Genomic DNA, 21,025 nt, shown 5'->3' on the forward strand with positions numbered 1-21,025 from the left:
TAAAGAGCAATAATTCCCACCTTACTTCATCGCTATTCTCAGTCCAGAACAGATCAACAATCAGGTGAAGATGTGAGTGCAAATGAAGGTACACTCAACAGGGTGAAGCAATTATGCTCTGCTCGGTCAGTGCGAGAAACAGAATGGAAGCGAAATACAGACTCTTAAGTTTGAGTCACCATACTGGCAAGGAGGTGTGAGAAAAGTGGGTGTCTCAATGGAGGAGTCGTCTGACACACACAGACATACTGTGCACACTTGTTCTCACTCAATATAAACATTCGAAACAATGCAAGCACGTCGAGAAGTTGCTGCATTGTTTAGCAGTTGCTGAACAGAGAAATGTTAAGAGACATTCCTGTACGTCCAGCGTGTGTGTGTCTGTGTTTTGGCATACAGGAGGGACTTTTGGACAGTGCAGCTGTCATAAAAAAAGCAGCTGGTTATCAGTGGACTTTTATTCATGCTCAGCCTGGGAGTGACACTAAAACATGCAATAAGTGAACCATCTGGTTAAGATGACTTCTGAGATCTCTGTGCCTTATCAACGCACAGCCTGTACAGTCAAGTATTTTTATCTATTACTGGTAGAAATTCTTGCATAACTGGTCATCTTTCAGACAATGTGATCACTCCTCTGCAGTTTATGTCTGCATCCTAATTGCCAGTGATGACTGATCATCCATGTGTCCCTTTGATGCTGAGTGTGCATTGAAACAGTCTGAGAGCAACTATTCCTGACTTAATGCTGGGTTTCCATGGTGACACAGGAATCTGTCAGACAGTGATGTGTCTGCCAGGAATACAGTCTCTGCAATGGGTCCTCTGAGCACATGTATATGTACGCAGTGTGCACATGGGATGAGTCTTCCCCACCTCAGCTGAAAGATGACAGAAGGCTGATTAAACAGCGAGGGGCAGCATACGAGGAGTTCACGGAACACACTAAAGTCATTTTTGAGAGGAAAGAGGAGGAAGCGTCTGTAAGCATCTCCCTCCAACACTCCCCCTTCCTCTGTCTCACAGCTTCAGATCACCCCACCCTTTCCCACTTGCATCAGTCATGTAACCATAGAGACCACCGTTGCCTGAGGAGAAGTTTCTTCCTGGCAGACGTGTTGATGTCAAATGAGGCAGCTGGATATAAAAATGCAGACAAAAGCACATAATTTGATTTAAAAACACCCTCCTGAGCTTTTCTTTTCTTTTTTAAGAGGCACACATGTCCTTTGCTTTTGCAACAAGAGGATGTGGATGCCAGTCAAATTACTGTACAGTAATGCTTGTCAGTAGAAGCTTCTTAAAACTGTAATATCAGTCTAACCCACTGCAGCATCATGGATGGAAAAAAGCAGATTTTGAGACCAGTTAGTTTTGTTGTTAAGGCTGCAGTGTATTGTGCCTTTGAATTCCTAACAAGCTCCATTCCAATCAGGTCAGTCTAACACTTAAATGCGTCTCCATGTGGCTTGTCCCAGGAGTAAAGATTAATCACAGAGGCTGCATGTAAACACATGTTCTCACAACCCTGCAATAAACAGATAAAGACCAGAGGTGAAACATTCAATCTACTTTATTTACTTGGCTCAGTGGCTCTCTTCCTGCACCAGCCTTAAGACCCATTCCAGATCTGTTATTGATACAAAAAAAAAAAAAGAAGCTTTTGACATTAACAGCGCAACAACGCAACACTGGCAATAAGGCAAGCCGAAGTGCAGCTCGATTATTACTAAGATGGCACAAAACAACAGAGGTGCAGAACGGATGAGAGTAATGAAATGTGAAAACTGCCTCGAATGTGCAGTGGATCCAGTTTAAAATCTGCATTTATTCTTAAACAAGTGTGTAAAAGTCCAGTTACGCACAAGCCTCAACAGCATTGCATCCCTCACTCTGAGAAATACCAGCAGCATTAGACATCTGAATTACCCTGCACATAATACTTTATAAGGAAGCCAACCAAGTGTACTTGGTGTATCAAAGTGTGTGTGCTTTTTCACACCGCACTTCCTGGACATAACGGAGTCAAATCAAACAAACAGAACTCATGCGATTAAGTAAGTAACAGAGCAAATGAAAATAAAATCTCTTTGGCAGAAACAAGGAAAAAACTTTTGGCTTAATGTGAACGATACTTGCAAATGCTGAGTTACTAAGCATGATCACTTCATTCAGGACTTCACTGTGTCTGTATGTGAAAGGTACCTAGAATTGAGACACTTCAGATTCTAGCTTGAGTTTCTAAAAGAGTTGCAATCACACCATTAACATAGTCTACCAGCTTCCCTGGTATGTCCCCCCACTCCATCTTAAAAAAGGTACAACTTAACAGGCCTATCAGCTCTGTCCTTCATCTTCTTGCAAATGATCTGTGGACCCTTCATCTTTTTCTGTTATATTCCACATCCACACGTCATGAATTCTGATTCATGAACTCATGACTCCCAACACCTCACTCTGGCCTGTTGTGGCTGCAATAAATAAAAGCAACTTCCTTTTAGAATCATGAGAACATATGGTGTTCAAGATATTTAAAAAGCAACATGGCTTAAACGTAAGAGAAGAAAATAAAGTGCTAAAAATGTCAGCGATTAGAACATGAAATTGCTTCGACTTCTGACTGGTTTCACGAGCCGCATTTGTCACATTGCCAGTTTCTGTCATGCAAAGCCCTCGTTGATGGGATCACAACAGCCACTGAGTACCAGTGTCATTTCTATAAAATTTTGTGCTCCAGTAAGATTTTGCATGTGCAGAGCAGATGTTTACTGTCATTTCATCTGCCACAGGAGTGCAAGGTCCTCCAAATCTGCAACATTTGGCAGGTTTATTCAAGGCTAACGAATAACATGTAGGTATCTGAGGTCTGGGTAAAGAAAGTTGACTAGCAGGGCCAACAGTCGGGGCCCATCTTTGAGACAGTGTCCTGGGTAGCGGATGAACTGGACAGCCTTATTCACTGAATCTTCTAAGTCAGCGTACTGCTTGCTGCTGGGCATGGCCTCTAACATCCCCAACATCTGCATCCAAAGAGAAAAAAAAAAGTTATTCTTAGAAAATAATTGCAGACTAGAAAATGGAAACGTTACAGTTTTTTGTGCATACTTGTTGTGCTTTTGCAGAGAGCTGCAAGTCAGAAGTGGGTTGGAGTCTTAGCTCAGTCTCTGATGGCACTTGGATGGACAAGAATGCTGCCAGACTCCGAACCACCACCCTGAACCTGAATGCATAAACAGCTGGTTTATTAACTGCTTTACTCTGTCTGAGTAACAGGTGATTAGAGTTGCAAATAAAATGCACTTGAGCTCACCTATTAGAAACAGGAGACCTCTTTCCAAGGCCTATAGCTCCCAGGAGCCCAGAATTCAGTCTTTCTTCTCCCAGTTGAAGGAGCCTGGTTTGCAGCCTCATCAGACCCATGACGACTCCCAACACTTCACTCTGGCCTGCCTGTGGCTGCAGTTGTTCCACAGAGAGACCGAGTGCTTTGTGCCACCAAAGGAACAGTTTTGCTTCATCATCTGGACCACTGAACACAAATAAAAAATGTCGTATTAACATGTTAAAAATGCCTACAGCTGATAGATCACACAAGCTGACATACTGAATGAGGGTCAAACCTGGGGAAGACCTGTGTGGTCCATGTATTAATGAGACCCAAAGTCCTCCTCTCATTCGCTGCTGTGTATTCAGTGTTGAGGCGCTGCAAGATGAAGGCATAGAGCGTCAGGAAGCTGCCTCCTGATTGGCTCTCGGAGAGGAAGTCATCCACTGTGAGCTCAGGCACCTGAAGTGACGCCAACACAGGACCCCAACCTACTGTCTCCTCCTCAGCTGCAGTGAACACCGGCACAGAGTCATTAATATTACGTTAAAACTCTCCTCCAGAGGGAGATATTACGATAAATGTAAAACATTTTAGGAGGAAACTGGCTTCTAAGCAAAAACAAAACTGGCAGGAAAAAAATAAGAAAAAACTAATCTTATATTTGACCATATAAGTGCAGGTATGGCACTAACTTAGATGAAAAGGTTAGGACAACATGTTTCTCACCATGGCTGAAGTATGCTGTGATGCATGCCTCCATGATACGTGTCATGTGCCGCACTGATGCAAGGCAACGGGAGCAGGCTGTGAGAAGAGGCAGAATCGGAAAGCCCCTCCCCTTTCTGTCCAGCCAGGCAATGACATGGGCAGCAAGCGCCTCACCCGTTGAAACGCCCACTCCATTGAGCAAAGCCAGCGTGTCACTGAAGAGACTGCAGAAGGCCATGTGCCTCTGCTCCAAACCCACCTCTGCAAAGGAAAAAGGAGGAAGTGGTACGGCTGAACCGAGCAAAGAATTTATTTCTCGTGGTTGATGATGTTGATGAGGAAGGATGTGAGGACAGTTTACCTGGTGGGTTGAATGTGACAACGCTCTCCAGAAGTGTCTCCAGCTGAGCCTCCAGGCTGCTGAGGTTGATGCTACCTCCTTGTTCCAGTGTCACCAGTGACTGCACACACCAGCACACATAGGCTCCGGCCTTGAGTGTCTCCTCCTGACAGAAGAAGGATAACAGGAAACCCATGTAAATCATTTTTAATGTTAATGCTATATAGAAATAACTTAAAAAATACACACATCTATGAACATGTATATGATGTTCAAATTATTAAAAAAAAAACAGTGACTTTTGATTGAGTCATAAAATATCCACTGAAGTAATCAAGGTACTACCTAATGCTGATTTTTTTACAACTAAATCAGGAGTTATTTTCACTAACGCAACACTAAAGGTACAAGACCATTTAATGTGGTTGCAGGCCTTACGGTACATTAAGAAATGAGAAACTCTAATTATAAAACAAACGGTCCTACAGTGTCACACCTGGTGCGGAGCTTCACTGGGGCGGGGATGAAGTCCTGCAGCACTACGGAGTGATTTCAGCAGCAGCTGAGGTGCAGAATCACCACTGAGCAGCAGAGAGGGTGGATAATGGGTGCCAACATATCCCAGAATGCCCTGGTATGAGGACAGGTCCAGTTGGTGCCAGGGCAGAGAGGTGGACTGAACCAACAGACTGAGCAAAGGGGGGTCCTGGAGATGGGGAGGAAAACACAGAAGAAATGAATGAATGAAGAGATCTGACCCTAATGTGACTCCAAAGTAGACTGGACTCACCTGTTTACTCAGGAGCTGTTCCTCCTTTGCCAGAAAAACAAGCATGTATAGCAGATAGACCAGCATGGTGTGTGACTCCTTCTGTGTGCCCACATCTGGTAGAGTTGGATACATTGTGGAGCTGGCAGGTGTTTGAAAGTGGTCGCTTAGGACACTGACCCAGTTAACTTCGCATAACAGCTCTCCCATAAAGAGGAAACAGCTCTTGGGACTTCCTCTCTCCACCTGGAGGCAAAGAAAGGCGTAAAATTAAATAAAAATCTATACTGTCCAAACACACCAAACACTGCAAACTGTTGGGTGTCAATAGACTTCTCGTTACGCTGAAATGTATTCTCACATCTCTCATTCCCATCTTTCCTCCTCCCATTGAGGATGACAGGGAGACAAAGAAGGAAGGACCCAAAATGGCTAAATCAAAAAAACTTTTCTCATCCATTGTTGTACTGCTTCATTACCCATAACTCCCAAAGAAGCATTTGCCATTGATGCATCCACACTTTGCACTTAAGGGATTGGAAAATCCCAGAAAGTAAAAGGGATTGTGTTTCCAGATAACAGGAGGAGAGAGGGACATGAAGAAAACTTAAGTTAACATAATGAAGAGAAGTAACAATATGCTTAATAACAATTTGCTGATATTCAATTATATTTGAAAAACTTCACTGAATAACACATCATGACCAATTATCAAAGAAGTATAAGAGACAGACAGCCTGTTGTAGCAGTAAATATCGTAATGAGGCAACATTCACAGGAATTATTGTCAATAATATTTATTATTTACCTGTGAAAAATTTAAATGCTTTTTTAGTCTTCCTACCCCATCTTTTACCATTCACTGATAAATAAATACATTTATCTGTCTTTCAAAAGGAATTTTTGATACCATTAGTTCAATTATGTTGTAGGTTTACAAAGTAATTTTTTTTCTGGTAAACTGTATACACTTTATGGCTCTTAAGAGAATGTGTTCTTCCAAGGAAAGCATGTTGGGACTAAAATGATGGAAACCTGGACTAATAATAGAAGCTTGGCCAAGGCCTCGCATTAACAAGCTCCCCAAGCAGTGGGAGTTATGACTAGGAGGGCAGAGGACCTTACATTGAAGAGCTGCTGCATGAGCTGAGTGTCGGGGTGCAGGTGTCTCCAGGGCAGGCTGTGCAGATGTGTGTGGTGCAGGTACAGCAAGTACTCAGGCGTACGGGGAGAGGTGCAGCTTTCACAGTATTGCATCATACACAGCCAGAGAGCACCTTGCTGACCAGGCAGCAGACGATCTGTGACATGGACAAGACAAGTTAAAGCTGTAAAAAAGGCAGATGTGTATTGTCAGTATTCTTTGGTTTAAAAAGAACTGAAAACTTGCCTCTGAATTTGTGATGAAGTGTGTCAGTAAGCTGAGCGTAAAGACCAACGAGACATCCTGCAGCACTCGCATCTGTCTCCAGCCAGGGGTAACACTTGCTGTTACTGAGACAGAAAGACACAGATGTCCACACTTCAGTTTCACTGTTTATGTCTGTGTTGTGTTTGTGCTTTGTGTAATACATCGTGTAGCTCAGAAACGGGATCAGTTCCGTTAATAGAAAAACTTTGATGCTATAAGCCTGTATTCCAGGAAAAAGAAAATAAGATAAAGATAAAAGAAAAAAATCTCAAGCAAAATGGATATTTCTGCCTTCTCCAGAGTCTGTTGTGTTGAACATGTTGTGCCACACTCACCCGCCATCACCTGTGTCCAGAGGAAAGATCCATGGCTTAAATAACTTCACAAGTTTACTGTGTAAGTTCTGCAGAGCTGTGGGAAGAAAAGACACATTTCCCTTTCATAAAACAGGAAACAGGATTTTACAAGTCCCCCTCTCTTTGTAATCTGCCAATCAGTAGCTACCTTTCATTATTTTGCTGCTGCCCACTGGCTCTCTGGCGCAGCCGCTCAGCTGCACATTGATTAAGGAACCAATCAAATGTTCCCAGAAGGAGACAACGTCACTGATGTATGGAGTCCAGGCCGAGTAGAGGCCGAAACTGCGGAGGTCTGGCTTACTGAGACGACTTCGCAAAAAGTAGTCACTCAGCCAATCAATCGTTTCATCCACCTGCAAAATATCACGACATTGCTGGATTAAAGCAATTTAACATGATAAGCATTAACAGGCAGGCAGGTTTGAATCAACAGCAGCGTCAACCGTTACCTGCTGCGGAGAGAGGCTTATGGGGGATCTGTAAGGAGAGGCTGAGGGTTGTTCAGCTTTGCTCTTGGAGCTGCGGGATGGAGGTAAGCAGCCGAGCACTCGCAGGGTTACTTTCCAACACTCTGGACTCAGCAACTGGTTGGATGAACCTGACAAGAGTGAAATAGGACTTTGTTGAAGAAGCTACATATCAAGTTGTTTAGTAGATGTTTTTAGCCAAAGCAACAAAATGTGCGATACGAATCCCTGGTCTATACTGAGTGCTAAATCAATATAAATCTGTTTCAATGACAGAGCATAAGTGGAATAAGTAAAGATGTGCAGATTACATATGTTAGGTTGTTAGGTGCTAAATGCCTGAATTGATTATTCGAGATCTTTAATGATTGATAGAATTTGGGGCTCTGACAAGGAATAGTCTCATCTTAATGAATCATTCAAAAGACTGTTTAAATCATTAAGGCTGAGAGAATGTTTCAGCTAATTTTAATCTAGTGTATCATTCACTTTAATCTAATGTTGGTGGAATAAAAACTAGGAGGGATTGTTTCAGAGGGATGAAGGAACAAGAAGACTGTTCATTACAGATTTTGCTTTGAAAAGGACATTTCCAGTCACTCTCTAACCACTTCTTGGAGGTACCTAAAAATTCTGCCTATCTTGACAAAATGACCGGCTAATTTTCATTACTTAACACTATGGATGGAGTCAAATGTAAAAATCCAAGAAACTTTGACTCTTCCACATTCAAACTTGCGCTATGCTCCATATATGAGACTCTGAAAGCCTAACAACATCAGTCTGCTGCAAGAATACAAATAAATAAATAAATAAAATGGCATTCGCTGATTTGAATGAATAAATCATGATGGATAACTCACTGGTCATGAGCAGACGTAGGCAATCGCTGTAATGGTCTGGGAAATGATGCCTCACGAGCATAGTCCAGTGTTTGGTGAATAGGTGAAAAGGTGTGAGAAGTTCAGGCTCAGGGTCTCGGCCGCAGACGCAGAGCGCTCCATGTACCAACTCCAGCAAGCGAGTTCTCTCCGAAAACACGGGATGGGCTTCGTTCAACCACTGGGACAAATCAAACTACAGGGGAAGACGCACACGTAGGTATTGGAACCGAGTCAGTGTGGTGTAAATCAGCATGCTTCTTCATTGCATTTATATGTGGACTAACTTTGGTGAGTAGCATGAAAATGACATCAGCGCTGTCAAGGTGTAGGGATGTCACCACGTCTTGGTAGAGGAAGACGAGCTGATCGGGTGCGGCGTTGGGAGTGAAGAAGGGGGAGACGAGAGGACAAAGACGTCTCTGCTCTAGGATGGTCTTCAGGACACGACCGCACTCGTCTGCATTCAACTGAATAAACACCTACAAACAAAAGCAAACATAACTTATTACCAATGATGCCCCTTTCGATCAAAGAAGTACCGCATCTTTAATCCAACTGAAATGATTTCAGCTTCTACCCTGCAGGAGGCAAGTTGCTGATTGTCTTCGTCATTTACATGTGCACAAAAATCACAGCACAAACATCAAATCTAACATTCTTGTACAAATCTGCCAGGCTTCTCTTTCCTGTTCAGGTGTACACTTGAATAAAACAATATGCATGTGATTTATATATCAGCAGACTTACTGCGTTCTTTACATGTGACGTTCATGCATGAAAGCAGGCATAAGAAGAAGAGCTTTGGTGAACAAGGTGTGGGGTAGCATGGGTTACAACTCAGGTAACAAATTCAGTCTGTAGTTGTGGTTAAAGAAAAATGTAATGCAGTCCTTTCTTGTTTTGCTTCTTTGAAAAAAAAAATAGTCTGAATAGTGCAAATATTTCCTACCTAATATGTTTATGCTGTTTAATGTTTTTTATACAGCAAGGATTGCTTTTTTTCCACTAGATATATGTCCATTTTAGATTATTATGGCCAAAATACTACAGTGCAGGACGTTCTTTGGCAGCGTGCTCGGTCAAAGTTCCTTAGAGCTTTGGTATAGGTCGGGCGGATTTGAATTTGTGCATATAAATCTTTCTGTTCGGTGTACTGTGTGTGAGAGTATGTCTCTTTGGGAGGTGTGTGCACACCTGTCCTAGTATTTCCACACAAGATGAGAGATATTGCCGTGTTGGGGGATGTCGCAGTGTGTCCTCACACACAAAAGAGACCACCTGGTAAAAAGCAGACACACCAACTTGCTGCACCACCGGAGATTTCTGGGCTTTGTACATATTTACAAGAGCCCTGAGCACATAAAAAAAAACAAAAAAAAAAAACAGGCATGAGTCAAAACAACCCTGTTGAAGTTAAATAATCAGTTCATCTTTTCTTTTAAATATGTTTTATAAGCAGTTATACTATTTGAAACATGCTTTATGCCTATTCTGTGCCGAGATGACAAGTCCGTTAAGTACTGACGTGATAAAGTTCTCGGTGTGGACAGCAGCCTGGGCCAGGCTTTGAGGTGGAGGAGCCATAGCATCAGTTTGAAGCTTCTTGAGGTCCCTGCGCAAAGATGTTATCTGGTTGTGTACCGCCTCCTGCCTCTGGACACGCTCACACTATGTAGTTACACAAAACATGCACTGATTAACAAAATCATGGCTAAACAGCTCTGTAAAATGTGCCTGCATGAGTGATCGTACTGTGACGGTGATGTTTGCGGGTCCCTGACACGGTTGCCCTCCCTTTCCTTTACACTCCAGGGCCATGCTGACTTGCTCTGGTCGATTCTTAAACAACAAAGGAAGGCTCTCTAGCAGCTCCTGCTCCATTGCCACCTGCTGGGCTTCACGTGCGACTGCAATTCTGCATTAAAAAAAAAAAAGAAAAAGAATTTTAGAAACGCTACTGTTCTTAATGCGAGTGTAGGAACAAGTATGTGCATGTCCGTGAATGCCACGTCATCTACCTGGCCTGATCTTGCAAAATGCAGAGGTCCTGCTGTAACAGTTCGGCAGCAGCCTTAGAGTCAGTGAGACAGGTGGAGGGAACTTCGGCCACCGGAGCCTTCTGCTGCTGCAGCTCAGGAGGTGCATGAGGAGCTGGATGTTTCTGAAGGTTGGACAGGATACGCTCTCTTGCTGAACAAAGATACACAAAACGCAAACATTAAACAAAACTCTTTTGAGATTTTGTCTTTTAGGACAAAGATCAACTTTAAACGTGTTTATAGGGTGAAATAGTGCAAAACATCTCCATTTGCAATCCTATTTATTTCAGTATGCTTCTGGTCTAATGTAGAGAGTAATCCACATCATTTTGCCATGTAAAAACAGAATCACAATGAAGTGAGTTCCAGCTCTTGTGTGTGCTGGCTCACTTTCATGTCTTATAAGACACTTCAACAAATTCAACTTTGCTTCATTTGAGCTTTTTCAAAGGACAAAGCACAATGTCTGTTCTGAAGTCTAAAGCAGAGAATTCAGCTTTACAAACAGCATGTGACCCATTTCCAGAATTGTAAATTCTGTATTGCTTTATATTTTTGTATTGTATGTAAACTGTATTTGATCTTCTGAGTCAGTACAGTCCAAACCAGAGGGATCTCAGTGATATCAGCAAGAGAGGAACTTAGCTGGCTCAGCAGGGTACACGGCATACTAGCAAGTATCTGTCACATTTTTGCATTTGTGATAACTACTTATCAGATCATTATAAACCTTGTTGTTAATGCTTTGATTGCAAAGTAACAATTTAGTCTCCGTACCATTTTTCAGGCTGGTGTTGTCAGTGAAGTCCATATTCTGGGTCTGCAGGAATGTTGGCTCACTCTGCACCTTTTCCCACAGAGACAAAACCTCCATTTCATCATACCGCAGACGTTCCTGGTCCACATACTCCAGCCACAGTTCCTACAGCGAAACATGACAACATGGGAGTAAAATATAAGAGAATATAATGCACAACTCATTTTACTGACACATGAGAAGATTTCACTCTTATTTTAAACAAAAAACACAAACATGAAGACATGCTGACCTGTTGCTGCTGCATGACCAGTGCCAATCTGTGAGGTTCATATTCTGGAGGAAGTGAGGGAAGGTACACTTCCTGCTTCTGCAGAGTCTCGTCTTCCAGCCACAAAGCAAACACACCAAACAACCTGCAGACCAACCATCAGCTGAGAACTTCACCTTTAGGTCTCATCTCAAACAGTGGTTGAAGAACCATCAATCCATTTTAACATTTGCACAATATGAACTCTTTATTGCTTTATGTATCCAGTTTTGTGTCTGTTTGCAAGTTCTTGTTTTATCTGAATTTCTGTGATCTCTTGTAGTGTTCTCTTATTTCTTCTTACCTGCCTTAGGTATACGGATATAAATGAGCTTAATATGGCATGCTTATGGCACTTCTGACTCTTTAACCTACTCTGTCCCAGTTAAATAAACAAAGGAAAAAAAAACTAACATTGAGCCTGCAAACATATATTTCAAACAAGTGTTTTTCAGAGGACACGCTCAGCATCAGTGACCTACCGGACCAGCTCGGTGTGCAGCTGTGGAGAGGTGAGGTACGGTGGCCTGGGATTATTGGGACTATCATCCCCCTGCGTGGCTGATGAGGGTGTGTGCGGAGGGGGCACCTTGAGGGCCTGGCTGGCAGTGTGGTGGAAGTCAGACACCTCTTGTATTCTCTGCCTCAGATCATTCAGTAAAGCAGCCTGAGCAGAGGCCTGAAAAAACCTTCGGCCAATACATCCCGCTGCAGCTAACCTGTCGGGCAACACAGAGATGAACCGAATTGTTTAGCCTTTTTTCCTTTTTCTCTGGCTCGGGATAGTGATGATTGTGCATCTTACCCATACTCTGGTCCAGGCTGTCTGAGGTAGAGCTGTAGGAACTTCTGCCAGATGAGGGGAAGGAGGGGGTGGTCAGGTGGTGTGGCTATGGCCTGACATGCCCAGCGATACACCTGCAGCCGCTGCAGAGACTGGGCTGCTGGCAATTTCAGCCTCTGCTGTACCCTCTGGCTCAGACACAAAAACACTCTTTATCAATGATCAAAAATACAAGACTCAGGATCAGGACTAACCTGCAGGACACCAAACAACTAAACTCTCCGCAACTAATCTTTAGACTATGACATTGTAAACAATCTTTAATCATGTAGATTAAAATGGCACAAAGTATATCCCTAAAATGTATCTTCCACATACCGTCTCAAAATTGCATTGTGCAATAAGTTGTAATTTCTAAGTCTAAAGGAGCACTGAACACTTACTAAGAATGTGAGTAAATCAGTTTAATTTCAGTCAATCTACACAATAATGTATGATTTAAGCGTTTGTCTACCTTTAAGGCTTGATCTGGTGACATGTTGGAATCTGAAAGTAGCTCATGCTCGACACAGCGTCTCAGCTGAGAATCTTCCTCAAACATGCCCTCCATGTTCAGCACCAGCCAGGCAAACCACACCTACAGACAACACAAACAACAGCAGGCCTGTCAGGACTGACAAACACAAATATGATCAACAGCATTTGCTCACACTGTTGTTGCTTTAGGGACCCTTACCTCTGCACTCAGAGACTGGCCCTCCACGAAGGATGGCGTGGCACTTCCAGCAATCCAGCCAACCAGGGAAGAGAGCAGACCCCGATCTCCATGGTAACCCAGGGCATCCTGCATGAAGTATGAAAACAGATGTCAAGTTTCTGCTAAAGGCAGTTTACAATGCTAAATGTGGGATCGACACCTCACAGACCAACTGAACTCCCTCAGTTATGAAAAACAAACAAAACGTTGTAAATACCTTATGCTGTTGATACAGGAGTTTCTGCACACATTCCTCCTGGTGGTGAGTGAAGGCAGCGCAGCAAATCTGATCCATGAGGAATAGGACTGTTTTGTCTCGATACCACAAGTTCTGCTGAGTCAGGATTCCCACCCAAAACTCCAGCACTGCTTCAGCTCCGACACGACCGGGCCGTGAGCTTTCCACGATGTGACTCTTAAAGATAAATTACAAACATCTTTACACAGTTTTTCTTGAGATGACTGTTCTTCTGAAGTCTTCCATCACCTCTTCAAATTCCTTTTTTTATAGCTGATAAAATGTACCATAAAAATGTGGTAGAACCTAAATCACAAGTTCCTGCAGGTTTTCTTAAGATGGTTTCAGTCCTCAGTCCTTATATTTTCATTATGGACGCTGGGTGAAATTTTTCCAGAAATACAGTGAGTATTAATCTTCGTTTCAGATAACTCCGAGGACCCTTCATGTAAATATTGTTTTAAGATGACTCAATATGTTAGGTCCTTCATTATCTAAATCTAAAGGACATACCTGAATCATGCTGTTCAGCAGACGGACATTGTCTCCATAGCTGGTTCCGGTGAGGAGTGGAGCTACTCGATGTGTGACCTGCTGTGCCACGCCTTGAGGACACACGCTGTCGCACTGCAAGAATAACTGAATACAACTTACAAACCTGGCATTGACAAAGGCAGGGAACAAAAGATACAGAAAGACAAGTTAGGTTATGATATGCATAAGCTGCAGTTTCTGCATGTTGTATGAAGGTTGCGTCTTGCTTACTGAGAGTTGTTGAGTAGGTAAAAGCTAAGAGGGTAGGTGGGGGGTAGGATGTTATCCAGCAGATGTACAGCAGCTCTCAGGTGGCGAGACTGAATCAGATTTTTTAACAACCCAACTCCCTCAGTACAAAAGTTTTCCAGACTGGATAAAAAAAAAACCAAACAAACCATGAATTCAACTTAATTCAAATTCTACAAAGAAATCGCACATAACTTTTTTTAGATTGTCTCTGTGATAACAAACCTATGTCCCACTGTCGTCATGGCAATGGAAAGGTAGCTTCCAATTGGGATGCCTGCTTTTACGGCTCTGAGAACAGAATGCATGCTAGGTGCATGTGTCAGCTCTGGAGGTGGGTTGGATGCCAAAGCAGGCACCACCCAGGCTCCTTTAGGATTCTGAGCATTGCCATGGAGCTTCAGCCTTAGCAACAGTTGCCACGCCCACTGACTGAAAGATGCCTCGGGAGATACACCCAAACGAAGGACACTGGCAAGGTAAGACACCTAAAGAGAGAAAGAAAGATATAAAGAGATTCAACTATATACAAAGTGATGCTGAATCAAGTAATGAAAGTGGTTCACAATGAGTGTATGAGAAAAATGAGAATATGGGACCTGTTTGATTCCCTCTGAGATGAGGCCACTATACGGTTTATCTGTGAGGTACTTCTGATAGGCTTCAGCCACCAGCAGAGCCACCTCGCGGTGAAGAAATGACGACAGGACCAAAGAGCCGTCCTGCAAAAGAAAATGGGATAGACATCTACAAACTTGCAACTGTGCAACTATTGAGTTCCCATGTAGCCGTAACTACCTGTGCGTGACCCCAGTTCAGGCCCTCCAGGATAACACAGGCTAGCCGGTTCTCCACTGCAGACAGGGGATGCTGGAGCAACCAGGCTCCAATCACACATATTTCCTCAGTCCTCGGCTGCCAGAGACTCAGAGGCAGCTCTTTACACAAGTATAGTGCCACCTAACATAAGACAAAACAAAAACTCAAAAGATTGACATCTGCAAAAGGATGCAATTAACAACTGTACACTTCATGCAATTTTAGAACAGCAGTACCAACCATTCCCACACACTGTATGGTCTCTATCACTCTCTCCAGCAGCAAAGAGATAACATAGGGATGAGCCGTAGCTATGGCAGCCAGCAACTCCCTCCCCACCTTGGAGTACGTTTCTCTGGTCGACACGCTCACATAAGATACCTGAGAAAACCCAAGAAAACAGAAGATAAAATAAGAAAAGGAAAACAGCTTCACAAAGTGACTTTTACCCAGGATAATGCAGTTCAGACTCTCTGAAAAAAATCCAGTGTAATTACAAACTGAGTTCCGAGTCAAGTTGAAAAATGCGGCAACTGAATGCAGTTTGCATTTCCTGCAAAGTGTTGTAGGCCATGGAAATAACACAAAACTGAATATATCCAAAAGCCGCTTCACTCATATTCTAAATGACTCTTTATTTTTCTTGTAACCATTCCAGTATTTCACTCTGGATCCCCTCTACACACCTGGTAAATCAGCAGAGTTATGCTAGTGATGAATGCGGGGTCAGAGTGCTGAGTGGGTGTCGCCATGTGTGCCAGTGCTGTGAGGAGGGAGATGCCGTCAGAGCTGTTCACCTCACACAGCGATTGTTCAAATCTCTCCTGGTGCTTTTGGTCTGCAACAGAGAGAACAAAAAATCGTGCTGACAACTCGAGATAGATAGATGACACGATGACATATTTATGCCTAACTTTAAAATTCCACCGCAGTACAGTTGCCAAATGCATTGGAAAGTATTTGAGAAAAAGAAACTGCAATGCTTCATTTAGGCATTAATAAAAATGCATGTATTCAATTATATTCATGCAGGTTAAGTGTGTATAATGATACCTCTGAGAGCTTGAATGCAGGATTGTGTGTCACCAGCAGTGCAGAGTGTTTCTAGTCCTGCTGTCTCTGCACACTGCATAACATAAAGGACCTTCCACAGCATGGAGCTGGATAAAGTCCCATAGGGCATCTCAGACATGAACAACCAAATGCCCAACCTGAGAATGGAAAACACATCAAATGAATAGAAAAGTCTGAAAGTAAATCGCTTCAAGTTGAAATGTAAACTTGAGGTCAGTTTTTCACCTTTTGTTTCTGAGAACATGTAAAACAGCTCTGAGAAAGAGATGATCGTATTCCAGCTGCAGTTTGTCCAGAGACAGAGAGTGTACATGAGAGCTGGATCCACCAGCATCAGTCACACTCACGTACTGGGCCCAGTGATCACTGACGTAGCACACTGTCATCCTGAGGTACAGGACAGAAAATAAACATTCAGTTCGTGCATTTTCAGACTATTTGATCTGGCACGAGAAAAGTGAGCATATACAGCTTATATTACATGTGCACTGACCGTATGATGTGTCCTATTCGTTTGACTAGCTGCCTGTATCGCGCTCTGTTATAGGTTTGGAGGCCGACAGCGAGAATTTCAATGAGAGCAGAAGCAAAAGCAAACACGCGCATCATCTTCTGACTGGAACAGGCCTGGGGCTCATAGACACCTGGAAAAAAGAGCCCTCTGTCAGCCAACATAACGAGTGAAACAAACACAAGACAGGCAGGACGGATAAACCTTCTTACCCAGCTTGCTCATCCCCAGCATGTGTGAGTAGAGCTGCTGGAACGGGAACTGAGTCAGAAGAGAGATCAGATCCTCCTCGCAGAGCAGCAACCAGCTGCTCTCTGGGTCCTCATCCTGTACACAGAACAAGGTCGGGCAGTTAAAGTTCAGCAACTAAATATTGCAAAATACTCTGCTGAACACCTTGAGAGGCTTTTTTGGCTCTTCTTTGAATATTTTTTAGAGGGGAGGAGAAAAAGTAGCCTTTACAAGAAGATAATAACAGATACAAATGTTATAAAGATTAACACACTATGTTTTGCTCAATAAAACTGACAATAAAAGCTTTGAAAACAAAGGGGTTCACAGGAAATACATTAGTAATAGCAGAAGTCATAGCTTTAAGGAAGCAGACTGATATTAAGATAGTCATAAAAGTCAGTGTTTACGTTTCTACACCCCTCGATAAATACATTACATCTTCTGAAACAACAAGCAGACTGAAGATTTATCTGCATCAAAATATGTCAAGTAAAACACAAAAAAAGACGCTAGCACTTTAAATCACCTTGTTGTTGAATTGTGCTACATAAATACATTTTCTTTGCTTTGCCTTTGACACTGTACTTACAAACATAAAAACATAAGATGCTTCCATGCGATCAGTGTGAAGAATATTATTTATTTCCATTAACCGATTAGATGTACACCTAAAATTGTTCATTTTAATTTTAACTGACACCTTTATTCCTGTTCTAAAACTGTGAATTGGTCCGTTGTGTTCCTTTCTCAGGATGCAATCAGTGCCTCCTCTCACTTACCTCTTCCCCTCCTTCATCAACGAGAGTCCAGTTGCCAGAATCAGGTCCAGAAGCCGTTGAGCTCTGGCTCTCACATGGCTTCATATGACCGAGAAACTCTGCACGGTGTCTGAGTGAAAACAGAGAGCCAAAGGGGGAAGTTGTTAGACCCTTAAAAGTCAGAGGGGAGATCAGATCTTCAGACAGTACCATTATAGAGGGTTCTTTTTTCACCTGGAAGGGGACATTAAGATGGCCAGCGCCTGCATAAAGTGTTGCACTCCAGAGGAGTTTCCCCAAACTTGAATCTGGCACAGATTAAACAAAACATTAGTCACCTGTATGTACAACAACTGACATGACAATAAAAAAGAAAGATGTGTCTCCATCTTACCTGAAGGAAGGATGCAGCCCACTTTCCCACCCCAGCAGGACAGCATAGAAGATGGCACAGCAGGTAAACGTGCTCTCCTGACCCTCCAAAATGCAATAAGACGGCCACCTAGTGGAGAGTCGATCAGGAAAACATGAAAAATCAGAACATATAATAAACAGAAACTCGTGGAACATGAGTTTTAAAGTAGTTCAGTTTTGTGTTTACCAATCTCTCCAGCCAGTGATGGATGTCTGTCTGGAACTGTGTGTCATCAAGGACTCTACGTGTGAAGCTAAAAAGGACACTGATGGCTTCTTTCAGAGGTTGGAGAGAACAAGGCTGTGATTGGCTGCCAGGGAAACCTGAAAGCAAAAAAATTAAAAAGACAAAACTGATGTGTGTGCACCTTACATTGGCAGTATGGGTAAGAAGATGAATTTCTGGAACAGGCATAGCAACTTTGAAGCAAGTGCACTTTTAAAAGGTCTCACCTTTTAGTAAACAATACAAGTATGATTCCACCTGCAGGCGTGACAGCAGAGCAGTGTATGCATGGAGCACCACTTTCTGATGGAGAAGTTCACTGCAAGCTTCAAACAGTCTCTTCAGCTCAGCCAGAACAGCCTGATTAAACTCTGCCTGCTGGAAACGGTGGTATCCACATACCTTGGACTGGTCTGCGCACACACCCTGCAGGACAGAATGCAAAAAGCCATTACAACAGAGGCCCGTTGTGGCTCTCTGTGACCAATATGTCTGTTACAACCCATACCTGAAGTGTGAGCTGTTCATCTCTGAAGCTCCAGAGGCGGTTCTGTGTGCTCTTGCAGTCAGAGGACTGTGTGTGCAGCTGCGTGTGCGACTGGGTCAACTGTCTGCGGCACCGCCAATAGTTCTGCAGCAGTTCGGTCAGTTCGTGGTTCTCCTGCCGGGCCAGATCACAAAACTGGGCAGCACAGATCTCAACACCTTCCAGCCATGCTCGTAAGCCTCCGCCTGGCTCCCAAACACTCAGCTGCTCCAGTGAGAAGGCCTGCAGAGGAAAAACATTAGAGATATGTAATGCATGTAGCATACAGTGCAGTCAGATGTGAGGCCACAGTAATGGGCCTGGTCACAAATAACTATCCATCCATGCATTTTCTATACTTAAAATACGCTATGCAAAGTCCATACAGAAAGGACCAGGAACCCTGATGCTGTGAGGTGACGGTGCTAACCACCACAACACCGTGCAGCCCCCACAAATGACTGGGATATAGGAAATACTACATGATCAAATAAATTATATCACATGTTGCATGAGATCACCTGCATCTCTGGAGCCGTTTGGGGTAATTCTGGGTACAGTTTGCTCCTTGAAAGCTCAGCTATGGACTCCAGAGGCTGCAGACTTGGAGGAGAAGATTCCTGCTCAGGAAGTGTCAAAACTGCTGGTTCCTTTTCACAACCTTTCACATCTTCATCAGATAATTGTATTACAGGACACTCCTCCAGGATGGGCAGAGATGGGTACAATGCAGGGGCACTCGCTACCTCAAACTGAGCTGTAACAACTGGCTGATTCCATGACTGCATGTCTCTTTCAAACTCAATGCTTTGCGGTGCTGCTTTAAACTCAGCCCCCTGAGCTCTCACCCCACCAGCCTCCTCTCCCTCTTTGTTTGATTCCATCAGATTAGCTGCAATGTGTGGTGTCACCGGTGCCAAATTCAGACTAGACTGTAGAGTCTGAGTTAACTCTGATGCACACAGGGTCTGTGCAGATGAGGTCGGCTGCTTAACGGAGACCAGTTGTGATGGCGGTTCTGTGGCCTCTGAGATCCGACCGGGGTCCTGCTGCTCGTCCTTAGCATCCTGAGGAGGAACATCAGGCAGACTGAGTGGGATGTCCGTGAAACCAGAGCTGGAGGCTTCATCACAGACAGCTGTGGGTTTTTTAACCTCTTCTGAATGCTTCTGCTTCCTGACCAGCTGAAAACAAATGAACAATCAGACATGAGATTAATATTCCTTGACTAATAATTCATCTTGAGTTACAGTTTTCTACATGTAACTAGGCCTGCCAGTGTATTTAAAACACATTATAACATAATATACTATTGTGACAGACAGTCCATGAACCAAGTTATATGATGCATCAGTTTTTAGTTATTGTGGATATTTCAATTTTTTACACATTTCCACATAAACTTATATGATCATGACACAGCAATCACAATAACTATTGATTATTGCAATTATTTCTAGGCCAATATATTTTCCAAGCAAAACCGGTTATTATGACAGACCTATATATCTGACAAAGGGTATGTGACTAAACCAACCCTGTTATGGATGTGTCAGAAATGATAAAATATGATTTTTCAACGGCAAGTGGCGAGTTCTGTCACTGTAGATAACGACGTTTTTATCTACTGATCTTAAGCTTTGACTTTAAACTAAACAGTAAAGGCATGTTGGAGTGGACACTTGGAAGTTTTCCAAACTAGTTATGTGTTCATTAGGCTCCGTTTCACCTGTCACTGGAGGAGGGGAGAGCAGAATAGTTGCAGAAAAAGTGTACCGTATTTGGTGTCATCACCTGAGACTTTCCGCTGGTTTTTGCTTTGGTCTTCTTTGGTCTCACTGCCTCCATTTTAAGTGCTTTCTCACATCAGCTCACACACACAGGTCAGATCACCGTGTCACAAGGCCGACCGAAGGTGGTTAAAACAATCAACTGCTAACCGCTGATCAGTTGACAGCAACAAGTCATCCTATGTTTCACGGATAAACAACCAGCAGCTAAAATAGTTAGCTTGACCCTGTCTGTGATAAGCAGCTGGATGCTGGCTGTGTTGTCAAAATAAAAACTGTCACTTTCTCTAGACAATTCACTCTTATATTTCCCGTTACGAAAATTCACTGATGGCGGACAGCAAGACAACTACTAACACGTATCTTAATATCAACGCTGTATCCAGAGATCATATTTATGGGAAAACGAAACCAGTCCCAGCTGATTAAACTCACTTTAGCTAGGCTACGCTAAAGCCTAGCTGTCCGCCCGTAATTCCGTTCAGGATTGAGTTCCCCTGCGGCTCATTGTTTTAGATATTGTTGTTCACATGATCAAAATAAGATCCAAACACTTTGACGCAAATGTCATGCGATAACAGCCACCTCCGCTAGTCGGCTGCCATTTGTTTTGTTTTGTTTGTTCCAGGAACTGCGCGATCGCAATCTGTGATCACATGACTACTCCACCTCTCTACGGGATCCGAAAATGGCCAAATGTAGTCTTATGCAAACGCTGCTCTGTTTTGAAAAAAAAACG

The 21,025-nt window shown here is 43.2% G+C and overlaps 1 protein-coding gene across 1 annotated transcript; it reads right to left on the minus strand.

The window, feature by feature from the left end:
• Positions 1-1,555: 1,555 nt before the first annotated feature.
• Positions 1,556-20,927, minus strand: epg5 (ectopic P-granules autophagy protein 5 homolog (C. elegans)). The gene is made up of 45 exons (XM_072388034.1): positions 20,291-20,927; positions 19,018-19,680; positions 18,479-18,739; positions 18,198-18,396; positions 17,932-18,068; positions 17,725-17,832; positions 17,565-17,638; positions 17,352-17,460; positions 16,551-16,665; positions 16,321-16,471; positions 16,053-16,214; positions 15,807-15,964; positions 15,440-15,591; positions 14,994-15,134; positions 14,733-14,894; positions 14,534-14,656; positions 14,160-14,422; positions 13,917-14,057; positions 13,665-13,809; positions 13,131-13,328; positions 12,893-13,000; positions 12,671-12,793; positions 12,178-12,344; positions 11,855-12,091; positions 11,355-11,478; positions 11,083-11,227; positions 10,285-10,456; positions 10,019-10,181; positions 9,792-9,934; positions 9,461-9,617; positions 8,551-8,745; positions 8,246-8,459; positions 7,365-7,513; positions 7,061-7,268; positions 6,892-6,967; positions 6,536-6,639; positions 6,271-6,446; positions 5,167-5,391; positions 4,873-5,082; positions 4,398-4,542; positions 4,055-4,297; positions 3,621-3,834; positions 3,311-3,529; positions 3,106-3,220; positions 1,556-3,020 (listed from the first exon to the last, which is right to left on the minus strand). Exons 1-45 carry the CDS (start codon positions 20,342-20,344, stop codon positions 2,838-2,840), a joined length of 7,731 nt encoding a protein of 2,576 aa, XP_072244135.1. The 5' UTR covers positions 20,345-20,927; the 3' UTR covers positions 1,556-2,837.
• Between the last annotated feature and the right edge of the window lie 98 nt (positions 20,928-21,025).

Source organism: Leuresthes tenuis, unplaced genomic scaffold (genome assembly GCF_036924035.1).
Source record: "Leuresthes tenuis unplaced genomic scaffold, fLeuTen1.0.hap1 SCAF_6, whole genome shotgun sequence".
Lineage (NCBI taxonomy): Eukaryota > Metazoa > Chordata > Actinopteri > Atheriniformes > Atherinopsidae > Leuresthes > Leuresthes tenuis.